The 18691-nt window shown below is 45.4% G+C and overlaps 1 protein-coding gene across 6 annotated transcripts in view; it reads right to left on the minus strand.

Moving 5' to 3' along the window:
• ERG (ETS transcription factor ERG) overlaps nt 1-18691 on the minus strand; it is a 315796-nt gene that overhangs the window by 15249 nt on the left and 281856 nt on the right. For 4 of the 6 annotated variants that reach the window (XM_043474737.1, XM_043474736.1, XM_043474738.1 and 1 more), the window contains 3 exons: nt 9264-9467; nt 8356-8436; nt 6325-6396 (listed from right to left, as the gene is read on the minus strand). In XM_043474737.1, coding sequence (XP_043330672.1) covers nt 6325-6396; nt 8356-8436; nt 9264-9467 — 357 coding nt within the window. The remainder of the gene's footprint in view (nt 1-6324; nt 6397-8355; nt 8437-9263; nt 9468-18691) is intronic. The other 2 variants (XM_043474739.1, XM_043474741.1) reach the window with 2 other exon arrangements.

Consider the following 18691-nt stretch of genomic DNA (forward strand, 5'->3'; position numbering starts at 1 on the left):
ATACACACTACTAAAAATAAAACAGAATCAACAAGGACCTACTGTATAGCACAAGGAACTATACTCAATATTTCATAAAAACCTATAGGAGAAAAGAATCAGAAAAAGAATGTATGTGCAGGTATATATATGTATACACACACACACACACATATATATATATATAACTGAATCACTTTTCTGTACACCAGAAAATATCATGACATTGTAAATCAACTATACTTCCATTTCAAAACAAGATCTCACTTGACTTGGCTGTACACTGAATTTTGAGAAAGCCTGTTCTAGACAATTTCCATTTTTCTTTTCTACAAATCTGCGTTCCTACAGATAATTATTTTAGAAATGCTGTCTGAGTCTGTGAATGCCAATAAATGAGAGGACAGGGTTCTAGATGGAATGCTTTTGCCTGAAATATGAGAACACGAATGGAATTAATAGCCAGGGTCAGTCAGTGAGTCTGCTACTACCTTAAACATAAGAAGACTGCCCGTGAAAGGTACCTGGAAGAAATTAAGCACCAAGCTACTAATAGAAAAATATTCTGAAACTCTTTCTTCATGAAGTCCTTTGTAGAGTGCACAACCGTGTCCCATCCTGCCTCGAAAATCAGTCAGGACCTACACAACTCCAAGCCTGATTCTTAGCCAAGAACTTGAGATGTTTACATGAACAATGATTAATGTGCTCATGAACATACTGCCATGGAAGATAAGTGGAGTTTTGTTTTTGTTCATGAAATTCTGCCCCAGGGCTGTCTTATCAGCTACTGATCATGTGCCGTGGGGGCCCCGAGCCCCCTCCTGTGGGATGTGACATTGGGAAATGTTGAACCAAGCCTCGCTGAGAGACGACCATTTCAGTGACCTTGCCAGCAGCTACACCACCTCGAAGCAGAGCCAGTTTTGAGCAGTTCTGCTCCTTGGCTGCTTGAAAAATTATGACACCGTGTACATTTGCTATTGGCCCCTGATGGATGAGTAGATCATAAGACTTCGAGTAAGAACACAGTTTACATGTCACTTCTTGGTGGTCATTTCAACCCACCCTTCATTTCTCTTCCATTTTGATCTTCAAGGCCATTAACTCATAAACTTGGCAGAAGGTCTGTGCCAGGGAAGGCTGCTTTCTGGCACGGGTTCTGCTTTTTTTATTTCTTTAACAGACTGTTTCAAAACTGAGTTTTATAAGAACCATTCCAGAGGCAGCTGAAGGTACCAAAGAAGTACGCTCTCTGCCATGATTTAGACCAAAACCCATGAAACTACAAAGAAGGATTGTGGCTGTTGCTGGCTCCCTCACCCCAGCACCTCTGCTTATGTCCTTGGAGTTAAGATAACTGTGGTGTTGGAGCAGACTCTTGAGAGTCCCTTGGACCGCAAGGAGAGCCAGCCAGTCAAGGCTGAAGGAAATCAACCCTGAACACTTATTGCAAGGATTGATGATGAAAGTGAAGCTGAAGCCCCAACACTTTAGCCACCTGATGTGAAGAACTGACCCACTGGAAAAGACCCTGATGCTGGGAAAGACTGAAGGCAAGAGGAGAAGTGGTCAGCAGAGGATGAGATGGTTGGACGGCACCACCGACTCAATGCACATGTATTTCAGCAAACTCCGGGAGATAGTGGAGGATGGAGGAGCCTGGCGTGCAGCAGTCCATGGGGTCGCGAAGAGTCGGACATGACTTAGCAACTAAACAGCAACAAGATCCGTTCCTGATTCTGAACGAGACTCCTCCCCCGCACTGCTCCCTCCTCCAGACATCAGTGATGTAAGACAGCGTCCTTGCTGTCCTTCTTGCAAGATCAGGTTCACCAAGTTTTATACTCTCTTTTCATCAGCATCACCGAACAGCCCTGCTGGCCCTCTTCAAGTCCACCAGCCACTTTAAAGGACCAGAACTTGGATTGTGAGAGGGCTTACCCTCCCTCTGCAGGACCCATGCCACATGTACAAAGCAACTCTGGAGGTCCCTGGCTGTGCTGGATGTGAAAGGATGGATTCTGCCAGCTCTCAATGAGCTTGGATGCTAACGGCAAAGACACAAAGACCAACAGCTACGGCCCAAAACCAATCTCTAAACTCCTACTTAATGCACGGAATTTTTAGAGTCAAGCCTAACTACTGTGATTAAATTACCCTCTCCCTTTCTCCTCCAGCTCTCCCTACAGTCTTCTAAACTCCTCTGTCAAAGCATGGGGATCCAGTGGGCGGGGGGGGGGGTGGGGGTGGGCGGGGTATTTCACCTTCCCTTCTCAGCCAGGTTTGCAGGTTCTGTGGTTATAGCAGAGTCACGGCAAAGGCAAGAATGCATTTTCAGCCACGTGCTGTGATAGAGGCTTAACTGAGGAGACAGGGCACTAGCTATGCGGTCTTGCTGTGACTGGAGAGGCTGACTGGCTCTGCGCTGCAAACCCTGAAGGAGGAATCACCGCAGATCCCACGGAACACTTGAGGAGCACCAGCTGGAAAGCCAAAGTCAAGGCTGCACTTGCAGACCCAAGACTCTAGCCTCTTTCAACAACATCCTAGATGTGGGTCATGGTGTATGGGTCGCCATGGTGATGGAGGAGGAGAGCGTGGGGTCACAGATCGTCCTGGGCTCACACCAGCGCGTTCACACTACACCGCTCCCAAGATATCAGGCAGGGCTTACATCACGAGGTCAAACACTAGCCTGCAAGTTCCCCCGAGTCAGACTTGCCTCTGTGCCCCTTGAGGCCTCAAGGGGCCATCGTCCCCAAAAGGCATGAATGCAGCAAAAAAAGAGGAGGGTGCCTATGGGGAGGATGGGAAAAGGACTTCTGGTAATAATAACTGACTCCCAGAGAAACACATGTGATACCACGAAATGCGATCATAAAAAAAGAATGTAAACGGATCTGCCCATGTGCTAGAATTTTCTAAGAGGAGTGGACAGACTCATCTAAATGCTGGTTCAACAAAGGGATCATGAAAACAGGGGGCATTCTGAATCAGGACAGTTTGGGAAAAATAAATAGGAACGAGCACGGGAAGGCAGGGGGCTGCGGCATGAACAAGGAGTATGTTGTCCATCGTGCCCTTTCTTGTAAGGTCCCCGGGCAGTCCCGGCTGATTGTGGGGGAAACAGAAAGGATGCAGCCTCTGGACAGGGCAGGCCGCAAGGGAACTCTGGAACACAGGCTCGACGGACCATGGCAAGAAGAAAGGGAGGAGGGGGCAGGCAGCCCAGGGCTGGGTGCTGAGAAGGAAGGAAATGAAGGAGCTAGAGGGAGCACCAGGACATTGGACTCGGCAGGACAGATGGATGGGAGGAAGGAGTCCTCTGTCTCCGTGGGTGTGAGATCAGAGACATGAACAGACACTGCAAACCAAGGGTGCAGGGGAACGGGAACTCGGGCCTCTGTCCCCAAGGACCTTTCCCCAGCAAACAGTCAGCAACCACCTCTTCTGAAAGAAACCCAGTGACCACAGGCACACAGTCAGATTCCCAGGGACCACCCTCTCCCAAAGACCCCTGCACCACCCACCTGCCCCTCCCCGCCCCCTCCCAAGCCATCGCAAACTTCTCCAACTGTACCACTACAAGGCCGTCCCTGCAAGGCTGATCACAGGCCCACCCCAAGTGTACAAACAAGTCAACTCTCCCTAAGTTCAAACCTCTCAGTCTGGCTGACAGCAAACAGCTCTCTGGCGTGTTCGCTCTGATTTAAATTCTTCGTAGCTATCTCAGACACCTTTCAGAGTCACAGCGGCAATCCTCAAAACAGGTATTTTGGGGAAAACTGAGTCTCTTCCAAGTCACACTTGGATGACAGATGGAAGGAAAGTGCGTGATCAGGGTTTTGCCAGGTGAACGAGCGCTGGCCACCCTTGTCTCCCTGGGGTGTCCCTGCCGGGGTCCTCCCAGCCACTCTCCTCTCTGACACCTGGACGCTCCAGAGGGTGCTGATGAATCTACGGGCAGGGCAGCAGTGGAGACTCAGACATGGAGAAGAGACATGCGGACATGGATGGGGGAAGCAGAGGGTGGGACAGACTGAGACAGCAGCGCTGAAACAGACGCATTACCACGTGCAACCCAGACAGCCAGTGGGGATTCGCTGCATGACGCAGGGAGTCAGAACCCGGGGCTCTGTGACAACCTAGGGGCTGGGAGGGGGTGGGAGGTCGGAGGGAGCTTCAGGAGGGAGGGGACACATGTATACCCATGGCTGATTCATGCTGATGCATGGCAGAAACCAACACATTAGTGCAAAGCAATTATCCTCCAATTAAAAACAAATTTAAAAAGAGGATATAAAAGTATGAATAAAACTTTATAATATTAAGAAAAGAACCTCTTCCAAATCCACCACATCCTCAAACAGGGTAAAAAGAAGCTCTAGGATGCACTGTTTTTTTCTTTTTGAGTCAAGTAGCACGTGGGGTCTTAGCTCCCCAGTCAGGGATCAGACCTCTGCCCCCTGCACTGGAAGCACAGAGTCTGACCAAGGGAAGTCAAAAGACCTACTGTTCTGTCTGTGAAGCAACATGTAGTCCAGACCATCACACTAAACCAACTCACATGGCCACACGACCCCAACACCAGCTCACAATTCCCGGCTTTTGAGACTCAAACACATCCACGAAATCTCTTCAGACAAACAAATGAGCAACCCCTGGCCAAAGGTTTACAGGCAGCTTCTGCTTCTGTGAGTAAAACACTTACAAAATCAGTATGATTTGCCTATACGTCCTGTGTCCCCCTAAAGGTGCATTTACTTGCAGTAAGCTCAGGCACATCTAGACCTAGCATGACACGTGTGCGTTGATATTCCTTTTCCAGTACAGGTCGTGGGTTCCTTTGGAGCCAGTCTAGATCACTGCAGACCCTGAGTCTTGTCCACAATTACATGGCCTGCGTCAGAGATAACTAAGCACGTTGGCTGAGCTTTTCCACTGTGCTTTTCAGGAGGGACAGGGGAGAAAACTTTACGAGGTCAGAGGACAGAAAATCGCCGGCTCCATCGCAGTACCAGAGCAGTCCTCACCTGGAGAAGCATCTTCCCCTGTGCTAGTCAGCTCACTGGTCCCCCATCTTTTTCGATGGGGAGAAACAGCAACCACAAGCTTGGTGCATGGGACCAGCTCACAGGGGGACTTGGGCAGCCTGGACAGACAACAGAAGCTGAAGAGCGACAGCTTGGGACTAGGAAGGAAGATGGGAGTTCCAGATCCACGTGTGGACAGGCAGAAGCCATCCCACAGCCCTGAGTCACGATTCCTCAGCTATGAGGCTTGCTCACGGCATCCAGCTCACGGGGTTGTGCATACCAGTGAGGGCTTAGATGTGGGAACCACGCTTGCCCAAGGCCACCCCCTTGCACTTCTCCACCTGGCAACACTCCATCCTCCTCTGGTATACGGCCCTTCCATTGCAGCGCACAAGGCCCATCCCTTTCCTGGAGGGAGGAATTCAGGGAGGAATCCTTCTCCCTTCCTGCTCCCACAGCCACTATTGTCAGAGGTGGTGCTTCTACTGCAAGATCAGTGCTTTAGGTTAAACATCCATTTCTGTCCCTCCGGCTCCAGGCACCTCACTCTTAAACAGTTAAATATTATGCATGTGAGTCTGTTCTGGCTCTAGGTGACTTTATTGAAACATCTAGAGCTTTAGCCTGTGTGCTGTGGGCTCATTCCCCACTGCACACCGTGGCTGGCACTCAGGAGGGTGGGTGGCCACCTAGGGAAAGGCTAGATCAGCTCTCTGAAGTCTGACTGATCTTTAGATCCCCAGCATCTAATATCGTGCTTGGCACAAATAGGCCCTTGATAACTACTGATATATATTTTTTCATGAATGACACATAAATTAGTAAGCTAATTAAGTCATCAGGAAAGACATAAAGATTCAGGTGTAAATATGATCGATTACACACTTCTGCTCTGAAAGGCTGGCTCTCGAGACAGCTGGGAACTGGCCACTTGTGTTAGGTGGACACCACTGGTTCTGAGCTATGCGATTAGGATGGATGGATGATACTATGTCCTTCTGTAAACTTGAAATCGGACAGGTGTAGGGAATGACTTCTCGGCCCATCTGTGTCTGAAAGCAGCTGGTGAACGGGCTGACCTGCTTTTCAGCCTGAGGTTCAGGGAGGAACTGTCCCTGTGATCTCTGAGCGGAAAGGTCTGACTGATGCTAGGCTCCAGATCCACAGAGGCAGAGTCAGGCTGTTTGGGGCTTCCCATCCAAGATCAGCTGTGTCACGTGACGTAGGTCACGCATCTCATGGGACATCCTGGGATGTCTCTCAAAAAAAAAAAACAAAAACAGATGACACAGGGGTGTTTTCGTACCTGGCCTAGTTGTAATTCTTTGCGTAGCTTCGGGATATACTGAAGTATTTGGGAAAATAAAAGCTGCACCCCCTGCAGACAAAAGGAAAGACAGAACACATGAAGGTCTTGCTGCTGTGGTTGTCCATCTCAGCAACAGTGCCTAGCCTACTTTCCCCCTGACAACCAAGGGAGGCAGCCTCCTGGAACCAGCCACGCCTGACCTGGGGATCAGGGACAAGGACGTGGGTCAGAAACCGATGCTGGAGCTGGAAGGGATGCTCCACTTGGCACACAGGGTCTTGGGTTTGGATTATTCAGCTTCCTCCTGAAGCCCCTTCCTGTGTTTCTCCATCCTCCCACAAGCTTGCTTTATTAGAACAATTCTATGCTGGGTGTTTTCATTTTCAAATTGTACAAAAATCCATAAAACATTTTTACAGAACCCTTGGAAAGTGGTACCAAAGAATTATAACTATTTTGCCAAAGAGTATATGGATCTAATTAAAAATGAATTCACATCTCTGTTCAGATGCCTGTATTCCCTTTCTCTCTCTCAATCAATGCTCCACTTGTTAACGGACAAAATTTCCTTTTTTCCAGCTCAGTCCATTTGGAATGTGCTACCCTGCTTTTCGATTGCTTCTATGTTTAGCAAGGACAAAAATAATGAAATCAGAGCTTCCTTGACACTTTCATTCCCTGCTAAAAAGAATTCTTAAATGACTATGAAGTTATCTGAAAGTGAGTGTATTTTCAAAGCATTTCCTAAGGGAGGGGAATTACTTTGTCTAAGGTGCTTGCTATTTCTGGCCACAAAGTTCTTAAAAAGCTGATTGTGTAACCTACATCAGAAAAGTGTATGATCAGTTCAAAGCAATTTTTTTAACTTCAGATTAAAAACATAATGTTCTGAACACTGAGGGCCAGCTCAAGAGATCAACTAGCAATCTCTGCTATACTCAAGCTTGCACTCACTCATATTACATGTTTAAAAATAACATGGCAAACATTTGGGAAACGGCTGCATTTCTCTATGTGGGTTGACCGTGAATTGGCTGGCTCGCTTATGGGGGGTTACTTGGTCCTTCCAACACTCGATGGTTTTCTCCCTAGCCTGGGGGTGGCAGAGGGTCCCGGCAAAATGATACAGTGGGGTTAGCAGCCTGTGGTCAGGCTTACACAGTGTCTCCATCACAATGGAGAAAAGGGATGCCACCAGGACCACATTCATCCACAGAACGCCCAGACTCTACTCTCAGCCTCTACTGGGATGGGAGGGAGAGGGGTTAGCCAGGAAGAAGCATCAGTTAAACTCTATCAGGCTCAGGTCAAAAAACACAGATAAATAAATATTAATAAGATATAGAATCAATAGCTAAGACGTGGAATAGCAGGTATTTGGTTAGTCACTAACTTCAAATCTTCCAAAATCATAACATAGCCTCCCTTGCAACAAAAGCTCCCCATAGGTAACCAACATTTCCTCCTACTGCCTTTTGCAAACGTACAAGGTCTGTGCAAGAAGATACAAGTCAAGTCAAATGGCCTAAAACTTCACCCAAAAGGGAAAAGTATAATCCCTGCTGGTCCTAGTAAATACTCCTTTAAGAATTAAAAAAAAATCTTTTGGGTTAAGTGTTGAGTTCTCAGCCTTTAATTTTCAAAGGAGATAAAGGAGGACGCGAAAGGCTCCTTTATACAGGACTTGCTTTCAGTTTCTATAGTCAGCACAGGTCATCTTGGAGCACTCAGAGCAGCAGACAGTAACCCAGCAAAGTGAGCTAAGGCTATGGCTAGAAGCTAATCCTGCACATCTCCTGGTTGAAAGAAATCCTCTGACTGGCAAGGAAAGCAGGGGTGTACTCAGAGACCAAAGAGGCTGCAGTAGCGCCAACACAGAGCCCAGATTTACCAAGGACCCCTCCACCATCCACCTCTGCCTTCTGCCTTCCTGATGCACTGGCTGTCCCGTGTTCCACCTGGAAAGCATGCGACCTATAAACAAAAGCCTACGCTTGTCCTGGGGGCAAGGGGCGGGGCCAGCATTACCTGTGTTTCTAGCATGCATTAACCGTGGAGAGTTTTGTAAGGCTTTATCAACATCATCTGAAGTCAAATGTGGAAGAGGTGCTACAAAACAAAACAAAAAGGCAACATCCAAATGAAAAAGAGAGAGAGAATTACCTTCCTTGAAAAACAAAAAAAAGAAGAAGAAAGATAATATCTGCCCCTCCCCCCTGCCCCCAACACTCCCCACCCTAAATATCATGGGCTGCTTGGAAATCTCTCCATGGCTCTGCTGCCAGTTAGCATGGTAAAACCTAGATGAGGGCCTATATTGAATTCAGGGATGCCAGGCAAAGCATTTACACCAAAGAGTTCACACCACCCACTGTTGCACTATCTCGACTAGCTCCTTCTGATCGTACTTGACCTTTCAGAAATACTAAAGCATGCAGCAAATTCTGTAGATTCATGCCTCTGACTGCCAAGATGCCATCCCCATTCTGACAGGCTAAGCCACATCTCAAGATACCAAGCGAAAACGCTCCTCACTTTGTGTTGCAGTGGGATATGCAAGGGAGTTTGGTTTGGCTTTCGGGAAGATAAATGCCATACTTCCCATCAAGTAGGAGCCATTCCGTAATGCTTCTCCTTCCGTTTGGACATCGTGGAGATGAAATAACGTGTGACCAGGTAAAGCTCTGTTTCCCTCTGATATGTGATCATCTCCGTCAGGGGAACCCTGGAGGAGCAACTGAACGCTAGAGGTGACTTTGCTGCTTCTTATAAAAGAGCCACTTTTCACCCCGCATCTGGCTAAGTCATCACCTTCTGAGCATTCTCTCAGATCCTAATGGGAATCGGGTTAGGGCAGTAACAGGGCTGAACCCTCTGCAACTGAGGTTAAGAAGGACCTCAGACAGTGCTCTTCGTGGGAGAGGGGACCACCTTACTCTCTCTGAGGTAGTGCAGGTGTGACAGAAGGATGTCAGCGTTGTAGCTCGGGGTGAGCCTCTGGAAGTCATCTTTGGTCATCTTGCACAGCTCCTTCCCGTCGATATTCTGGAATAATAAGATGTCAACGTCTGGAAGCCCATATTCTTTGACTGCCCACTCCAGCCACTGCCGGACATGGTCTGTACTCCATAGTGTGGGATCTGAAAGGGGACGGAAGAATATTTAATCAACGCCTGAAGACAAACTCCTGGGGCAGAGACATATCCCATGTGGGATCTCCCACCAGCCTCAGCTTTCCAGAGCATCACCTGCCACTCTTCCAGAATTTTCAAGCCAGGCTCAGGGACCAGTCCAAGGAGAACGTCCAAGGAAGAGCAACTGACTTATACTCGGAGACTACTGTCTTTAAAGTAAGTTTTTTTGTTGTTGTTTAAGCAAAGAAGGGTATTTATTGATTCACATAACTGAGAAGTCCAGGGGATATACTAGCTTCAGGCATGGTTTGGTCCAGGAGCACAAACACTGTCATGAGGACTCAAGTCTCTCCAGGGTTTGCCTCTCTTTCCTCTGTACTGGCTTCATTCTCTGACTGGTTCCTTTGGTATGTTGGGCCCTGTTGGTTTGAGTTTTCCATCCTACAGAGCTAAACAACTTCCGTAAAGAGGTTCTGAGCCTCTTCTCCACAATTCACTAAAATGCTTAGGGTTGAGAATCACTGGACCCACTTGAATCACAAGGCCATTCCTGAACCAATCACTGTGGTCAAGGAGGGGGGCTGTGCCGATACATCGGGTCTGAATTACACGTTCACCCAGGAAACTGAAGGTTAAGTCAGACTGAGCCACATGGACTGACAACAGAGAGAGGAGGCTCCAGGAAATAGCAAGGAGTTGCTACAAAGGGATGGAATGGATGCTGGTCAATCAAAAACAACACTGATGTCAATGCTAAGACCAGATACTGAAAAAGTTTAAAGGGAATTATCCTGAAAGTTTAGGATTCATCACACCACTTGCTTCTTTGTTGCTCAATTAACCTAACGTTTCCTGGAAGGATATGGTTTTCTTCTTAGTCGTTTCTTTTTATTTTACTTTTTCATTTATTCATCTGAATAAAGAATATCTGAATCACTTTGCTCTACACTGAAACTAACCTAACAATGAAAATCAACCAAACTTCAATTTAAAAAAAAAAAAATGGGAGGGACTTCCCTGGCAGTCAAGTGGTTAAGACTCTCTGCTTCTAGTGCAGGGGACCTGGGTTTGATACCTGATCGGGCAACTAAGATCTCACATGCTGCAATTTAAAAAAAAAAAAATGGGAGGGACTTCCCTGGCAGTCAAGTGGTTAAGACTCTCTGCTTCTAGTGCAGGGGACCTGGGTTTGATACCTGATCGGGCAACTAAGATCTCACATGCTGCACGGCACAGCCACAAAGTAAATAAAATTAAAAAATAAAATAAAATTTAAGAAACAATGAGAAAAAAATGAACAAGAATCAATGAAAAATTTCCTTCAAAAAATACTGGTATCTTTATATGAAAAAAAAGAGCAACACATATCAGGAAGATGCTAATTACATACTAATAAAAAAAAATCCCATACAATATTTGTATGAAATACTGGAAAATATTGACCACAGAATTGGAAGTGACGAGTAGGTCAGCCTGAACCCTAGCACCTCCCAGGAGCGAGTGTTTCTAGGCGGGAGGCATCAGTTACACGCTTTTCCTGCAGAGAAGCTGGTCTGGCGACTCACTCACACCTGCAGGAGGCAAGCTGGCTGGGGGCGTTCACATTCCACAACCGTGGCACAGACACCCGCAGGAAGCAGGCGGCGGCGTCACGCTCGGCCGCCAAGTACGGAAGGCGACCCCCGTAGGAGCCGGAGGGCAGGGCCCTGGGGAGAAGGGGCAGAGGAGCCCCTCAACGGAAACACAAGCTGAGACCAGCCCACGAAAACAGCCTGGATGGAGGGTACCCAGGACGCCTCGCTGGCAGATGGGGCTCCTCCCTGGGGTCCCTGAGCACTAGGAGTCATCCGGACCAAGAGCAAGAGGCCAGAGTTCTTCTATCCCCCGGGACTCTCAAGGCCGTGACCCCCGGAGACCGCTTCTGTCCTCTGCGTCTGTTTCCCATGTGGAATGAAAGCCTGGGTCTGGGGGGGGGGGTCTCTGGACAGGCTGCGAGAGGGCAGGCATGCCACGAGGCTCAGATCATCACAAGTGGAAACATCTGCTGTGGGAACAGACCACCCTTCTATCGCTTTCGAGCTTAATGGTTCTGGAATCCCGTTTGCTCTCACTAACGCTTTAGGCAGCTCGAGCACGGGCATCCGATGTGCTGTTGGAATACAGTCTGTATTCCAGAAAGAACAGAGGAATGGCGAGACACAGCCAGACAGCCACGTGCCGCCAGAATTCTCCTTCCTCCCTTCTGCCTTCCCTCCTTTCCTTTTCTCACTCTGCTTCTGTCTCCCCCTCCCTCCCTGCTTTTGTTTCTTCCCTACGGTTTCACATCTTTCTTAGTAGAAAGGAATCATTTTGACTCCAATAGAATTCATCCCCAGCCCACTGCCCTCCCGGATACCCAGGAGGAACCAGCATCCTGAAATGTTACATGCATCACCCCTGTATATATCTGAATACTCTTGCTGTATCCACTATATATACTGTTGTATGCCTTTCAAGTTAATATAAACGGCACCTAATTTGTTGGCGTTCAGCACTGTATTTTCAGGATGTGTCCAAGTCCATCCATGGAGGTACAGTTCATCATTTAAGCAGCTCTTACGCACCCCCTCCCCATGATTATACCCAATTTACTTATCAGTGAAGACCCCTGTGTCCCCCTCCCCACCCATATGTGAAGGAATCTGCATTGGTCCATAGCCTGGACTCCACATGAGAGTCATGGGGAGGTTGAAAAAAAAAAAAAAAAAACAACTACAGATGCCTGCTCTCACTCACAGAGATGCTGAATGAAATCTGCTGGAGGGCAACCTGGGTATCAGTTGTTAAAAGCTGTCCAGGTAATTCTAATGTGGTTCAGACCATCTACTCCCAGGTTTCACTCCTTAAGAGTGCGATCATGGGACCTGGAAGCCTTCGCCTTCCCTGGGACCTAATTAGAAATGCAGAATCCCCAGGTGCCATGCAGGCTGCTGAATCTGAGTCTGTTTTTTCATAGGATTGTCAGCTGACCCATGTCCACACGAAGCCTGTGGAAGTGCTGGCCTAGGTGAGTGCCTCCATGCAGAATCAGTGGTCACAGGACCCATGCCTAACTAAGATCTCTGGTTCTGCTAGAAAGCATAGAATATCTACAAAAGCTCAAATGGCAGCGTTGACAGAAAGGTACGCCTATGCCTTTGTAATCCAACCACATGGAAACATTTTGTTAGCCTGTGAAAACTGAATGTTAGCTCCATCCAAGTCATTGAAGTTCGGATGGCTCTCTGCCATGAGGTCAGAACTCTGCTTTCATGGAGAAAACGTTCGAAACTTCAGACTGTTTCCATAGAAAGTTTTTTTTTCCCCCTTTTTCTCATGGTATGTCATGACTCCTCATCAGATAGGAACAAATCATATATTAGCCTCAGGATGCCCTGAATTCAAGTCCTCTTTCCTTAGTTCTGTGCAGAGGTCAATGAAATAGCCTTCTTGGAAAGAAGGCCTTCCCTTCCACAGGGTCCCCAAGTCATTTCCTGTAAATTTCACCACTAGGTATAAACAACATGGAAGGACTATGTTTTGGTGTAACTACTTCCTAGAAATCAGTTCATTCTGGGAAGGCATTTTCTTCTCTTAATGGTGGAAACATATTTTAAAAATGATAGATAAATATCTTCCGGAAAGTTGCTGGGTTCATGCTAACATGACCAAGTGACACCTTAGGAAGACAGCCAGAAGGAGGCCAGTCTCTCTCCAGCATCCTTTGGTGTGCCTGTTAATTGGTTTCCCTAGCTAGGCTCAAGGTTGCGATGGCTCTTTCAGTTTTCCTTTAAGGGACTCTCGTGCAAGACTCCGGAGGCCAATTTCTCTTTGCTCTGCACTGTGAGCGCTGAATTCTTGCTTCGGATTGGTCAAATGGCCCTTCTCTTGTCCTGCTGGCATGAGCATAAATTCCTACGACCTTCCCAATCGGCAATTCGGCAATACTTGTCAGATGCCTTTGAAAAACTGTGTGGATAGTCTCTGAACTAAAAATTCCACTTCTAGAAATTAATCCTTAGGAAATCATGGAGGAAGTGCGCAATGATTTATTTTCAAGGATGTTCTTTGTAGTGTTGTTTATAATAGCCAAACATTGGAAACACCCTAAATGTCCCACAAAACAAGAGAACTAGTTAAGTTGCTGTACATTTAGGAACATCCTTGTGATATTTAGAGACTAAAATTACACTGCTGAATGTAGTTACTGATATGAAAAATGTTCAAAATAGATTAAAAGTTTTGAAAACATTATGGTAGTACAATTATATTCTTCAAAGAAATACAAATATACCCATGGAAAGAATTTTCAAGAGATATGCATCGAAATGGCAATTATTGTATCTGAGCAAAAGGCAATGGAGATTTAAAATTTTTTCTTTTCACTCAACTTTATCTTCTCTTTTTTTTCTACAATGAACATGTGATACTTTGATTAAACAGTTATTTATAAATATATATATATATATATATTCTCTGTGTTTCAAAATCAAAACAAGGTCCTATAAAGGACTGCACATGTATATTTGCTAAAATGTTTTTATTACATTTTCATAAAATTTTAATATTACTTTTTTTATCCAGTTCATTCATGGGAGTTGTTTCATTGGAAAAGAATAAAACTACACCAAGCCAGGTTACTACTGTATCCTTTTGGAATTTGATCTCCACACCTCTGCCCTATACATTTAGAAGCAAAGAATACTAAAAACAAAATATGAAAATATGACCACTTGGTAGAGTAAATGAGGACGTGCCTTTCCAACCTGTGGGGCGCCGTTATTCTAGACCGCCTCTATGGGTGTTCTACAGAGAACAGTTTGCAAGTATCAAGTCCGAACTCTTCAGTCTGAAGCACGCAGTCCCAGGTTTCCAGGCCCCACGGTTTTCCTAAGCATCATTCCCAGCTTTTCCTCCACCCTGGACCTTCCATCCCCACACACCCAGCTGTCATCTCCCGAACCCACACCCCGTCTGTGCCCACACACCACCCGCTGGTTGAAGACCCACCTTTCCTGCACCCTCACTTACACTCACCACCTCCTTTGGGTATCTGTCCTCCACATTCTTGAGGTTTAGGAGCTGATAATCACTCCCCGGGCAGGGAAGTGATGACAAGACAGGGGGCTCTGTCCCCGCCCCAGTGGCAGGGCCCACCCTCGGCTTCCCCAAGCTCCCTGGGCCAGGCATGGATGCCACTCTTATAAAGGGTATTTTTTTAGGGTTCAAGTCAGTGTGTGGGGTCTCAGCTCACCCTTCAACTCCACAGAGCACCCAGGAGAGAGGCTTCCAGGTCTCCTCCATGGCCCATGATGGATCAGCACAGTTTTCTTATTTCCGCCCTACCCTGCCGTCACAGGAGGGAGCTCACAAGGTCCCACAAGATTCAACTGGCCTTCCCTCTTTCCCTGACCCCCCACTATGCATATGAAGGAGAAAGGGGAGGGGTCACGGGATGAGCCCCAACCCAGGGTCACCTCTGCCTCCGCTCAGGGGTGGATCGCACACCCTCTGCCCTCAGGGAGTGGTGCCGCTCAGAACCTGTCTCCTAATCTCATGACTGAGCCTGGGGCTTCTTTTTCTCTTTTGGTGTCATTTTTTTTAAAATTGGAGTATAGTTGATTTACAAGGCTGTGTTAATTTCTGCTGCATAGCACAGTGATTCGGTTATACACACATATATTCTCTTCCATTATGGTTTATCACAGGATACTGAATATAGTTTCCTGTGCTCCAGAGTAGGAGCTTACTGTTTACCCACTCTGGATATGCCCGTTTGCATCCGCTAATCCCGGACCCCCAATCCATCCCGATCGTGTCCTCCTTCCCCAGGGCAACCACCAGCCTGCTCTCTCTGCCCCTGGCTTTCTTTCTGTTGCCTAGATAGGTTCCCTTGTATCATATTTTAGATTCTACATGTAAGTGATATGATATGATGTTCATCATTCTTACTTCACTTGGTATAGTAATTCTCTAGTTGAATTCCTGTTGCTGCAAATGGCATGATTCTGTTCTTTTCATGGCTGAGTAGTATTCCATTGCATATATGTACCACTCATCTTTACCCAGTCAACTGTCAGTAGACATTTATGGAACAATGTGTAGATTCCAAGGACCAATAGGACTTTAGTCTTAAGACCAACAGTCTTAGTAGTCCTTAGACTAAGCTGAATGTAACTAAGCATTTACAACATACACAAGTACTGCAGGGATTCAGAGGTAGAAAAGAAAAAGATGCTGAGAATCTACCGAACAAGGTAGCTATGAAGATGACCCACAAAATGGAATGGAATCTTTGTTATCTGAGAAGGATGTGGAAGTACAGAGAAGCAGCAATTCATCCCAATCAGGAAAAAAAAAGGGGGTGGGGGAAGGTTTCACCAGAAGAGTTTGGCTTGAGCCTGCATGAACAAAAAAGATTTTGACCGCAGCAGGATGACAGATGGAGAAGGGAATGGCAACCCTCTCCAGTATTCTTGCCTAGAAAATCCCAGGGGCAGAGGAGCTTGGTGGGCTACAGTCCATGGGGTTGCAAAGAGTTGGACATGGCTGAGCCACTTAACATTCTCTTTCTTTCAAGAAGAACCTTGAGGATCTTGCTAAGAAGGTTGGACTTTATGATCTAGGAATTTCAGGGTCACTGAAAATATCTGAAGAATCAAAGAATGTCTTAATTCACATCCAGCATAGCAAACTTGGTGATCAAATAAAAGCTTTTATCAGGAGCCAGAACACTCATATTTGGGCTCTGATTCAACCATTCCTTAGATGCAAAAGTCAACCTCTCTAGAATTTTCTTTTTTCTGTGGGTAATTAAGTGAAAAGTTAAGGGAAGAGAAAAGTCAATGAGATAATGTATGTGGAAGCACTTTGCCAACAATAACACATTACAGAGCAATAATGCATCCACGCACTGGATTCTGCATTGCAAACTCTGCTAAATTGAAATAGACAATCTATTATCACAGGGGAAGCCTCTTCCTTTCAACACAAAAGTCTGATTTATCACTTTATTTTAAGAAGCTTTCGGAGGTGCTAATGGCAGATGAACCAGGAGCAGCTAGAGATAAGTTGTTTTGTTTTCAGCCCTCCAGTTCAATTGTTTTAAAAACATCTGTGTCCACAACACGTGGACATCAAAATGGTAAATCCCCGTGGTACAGGGTTAAAAAAGAAAGTCATCTCTCTTTCTCTGCAGCCTCTTACTTTTATTTTAGATTACACAGTTAATATCCAAAAGTTTTAGAAATGTTATTTCAGTAAACTGAGATTAAAACAAATAAATAAAAGCAAAGCAGATTTGCACTGTTTAGGCAGGAGTGGTGAGGGGTGAGGGGGTGACAGGCAGTGGGTAGGATTAGGGTTGAAAATTTTTTTTACATTTCCCTGAAACTGGATTCTGACTTAGTAGAATTCCACTGCTGCCAGGAAAATATTAAGTAGATATTTAAATTAAGCAAAAGGATACTGCATTGCTGAAGACAAACAGCGCCTTCGTGAAACAAAATACCTCTTATAGGCGAGCATCCTGTTTCTGAGACACTTGCCCTACCCGAGAATGAACCAAATTGGTGGTAAGTCCTGAGTGTCATTTTTCTTGAACAGTATCAATGTAAAATACTGGCTTCCAGAAAGAAAAAATCATCCATGGTCATGAAAAAATACCAACAAAAATAAATTGCACTTCTAAGTCATATCACAAGCCTATGAGGTCTTTGTTTATAAAACCAGACCCTGGCGAGGCTGCCAGTCTACTGTTCTAGACACTCAGAAGCCTGCAAAAATAAGATTTAGTATTTTGCCGCCTCATCAGAACAAATTTTACATTTATAAAGAAGCCTAAATAAGAGAACTGGCTCAAATTTGAGCTTCAAGAAATTGAAATTTGAGCTCAAGTAGAGCCTACAGTCAAGGTTACTTACGAATCTTTTCATTTCTGAACAATGAATGCGGTTCAGTTTTTGTTTCGATAATTACTGATTTCTAATTTTATTGTACTTTTGTCCGTGAATGAGGTCTACATGACACTGATTTTTTGAACAATGGTTGTTACTCCCATGGCACAGTCAGTTTCTGCAAATGCCCTTTGAGTACTTAAAAAGAAGGCTTCTGATTGTTGAGTACAGGTATCTGTAAGAAACCACTAGATCAAAATTAATAATTCACACATAATTTCCATGTCATTGATCTATCAAAAGCTTAGAAAGGCAAATTAAAATCTCTCAATAAAGTGAACTGGTCTATCTCTCTGTATAGTTCTTTATGTATTCTGAGGCTAAGTTATTAGGTATATTCAGCTTTATCATCGTACATTCTTCATAAATGTAAACACTTTTTGATTATGTGATAACTATCAGTTTTCTCCACTAATGCTTTCTGTTTCCATTCTTGTCAGCTTTATTTTGACTGCAATTTGGCTAGTGTATCTTTTCCCATCTGTTTACTGGCATTCCTTGTCTATGTTAGATGTTTCTGTAAACAGTACATAACTAACTCTGTAGTACTTTTTAAAAATCCACTTTATCATTCTCTGTCTTTGATGACGAGTTCGATCTACTTATGTTTATTGTTACGGGTATATCTGATTTCTAACACTTCATACTTTTTGTTATTGCTGTATCTGTTCTTTGTTTCTCCTTTCAAATATCGGATTGAATTCATCTATTTTTCTTTGCTGCTTTTTGTTTGTTTGTTTCTCTACTGGTTGGGTGTTTAACATTCTACTCCAATTTCTTCACTTCTTAATCTTTATGCAAAATCAAAATTTAATCCCCAAATGTCCTTTGCCCAGAGAACGTAAGGTATTTGGGAACCTTTACCACTAGTCCTGCATCTCTATGCTTATATAGTAATGTCAGTCAATATTTTTATTCAACATTATTAGAGTCTGTGGCAGGAAAAAGAATGTTAAGAGACCTAGAGTTTTAGGTTTTAGAGAGATCTAGAGTTTTGTCAGTTTCTCCCAGTTCCTGGAAATTTCCTGCTATTGCCCTCTGCGCCCTGTTTTGCTGTTGAGAGGTTTGCTGTCCTTATAACTGTCATTATTTTCTGATAGTCTGTCTTCTTTCTTTTTATAGGGGGTAAGTAGTGAGTTTGCTAGTGATTTTTTTTTGGCCACACCCAGTGGCGTGGGGCATCTCGGGTCCCTGATCAGGGATGGAACCCAGAGCCTCAGAGCAGAGTCCTAACCACGGGACCACCGCCAAGGTCCC

The sequence above is a fragment of the Cervus canadensis genome, chromosome 7 (genome assembly GCF_019320065.1).
Source record: "Cervus canadensis isolate Bull #8, Minnesota chromosome 7, ASM1932006v1, whole genome shotgun sequence".
Classification (NCBI taxonomy): domain Eukaryota; kingdom Metazoa; phylum Chordata; class Mammalia; order Artiodactyla; family Cervidae; genus Cervus; species Cervus canadensis.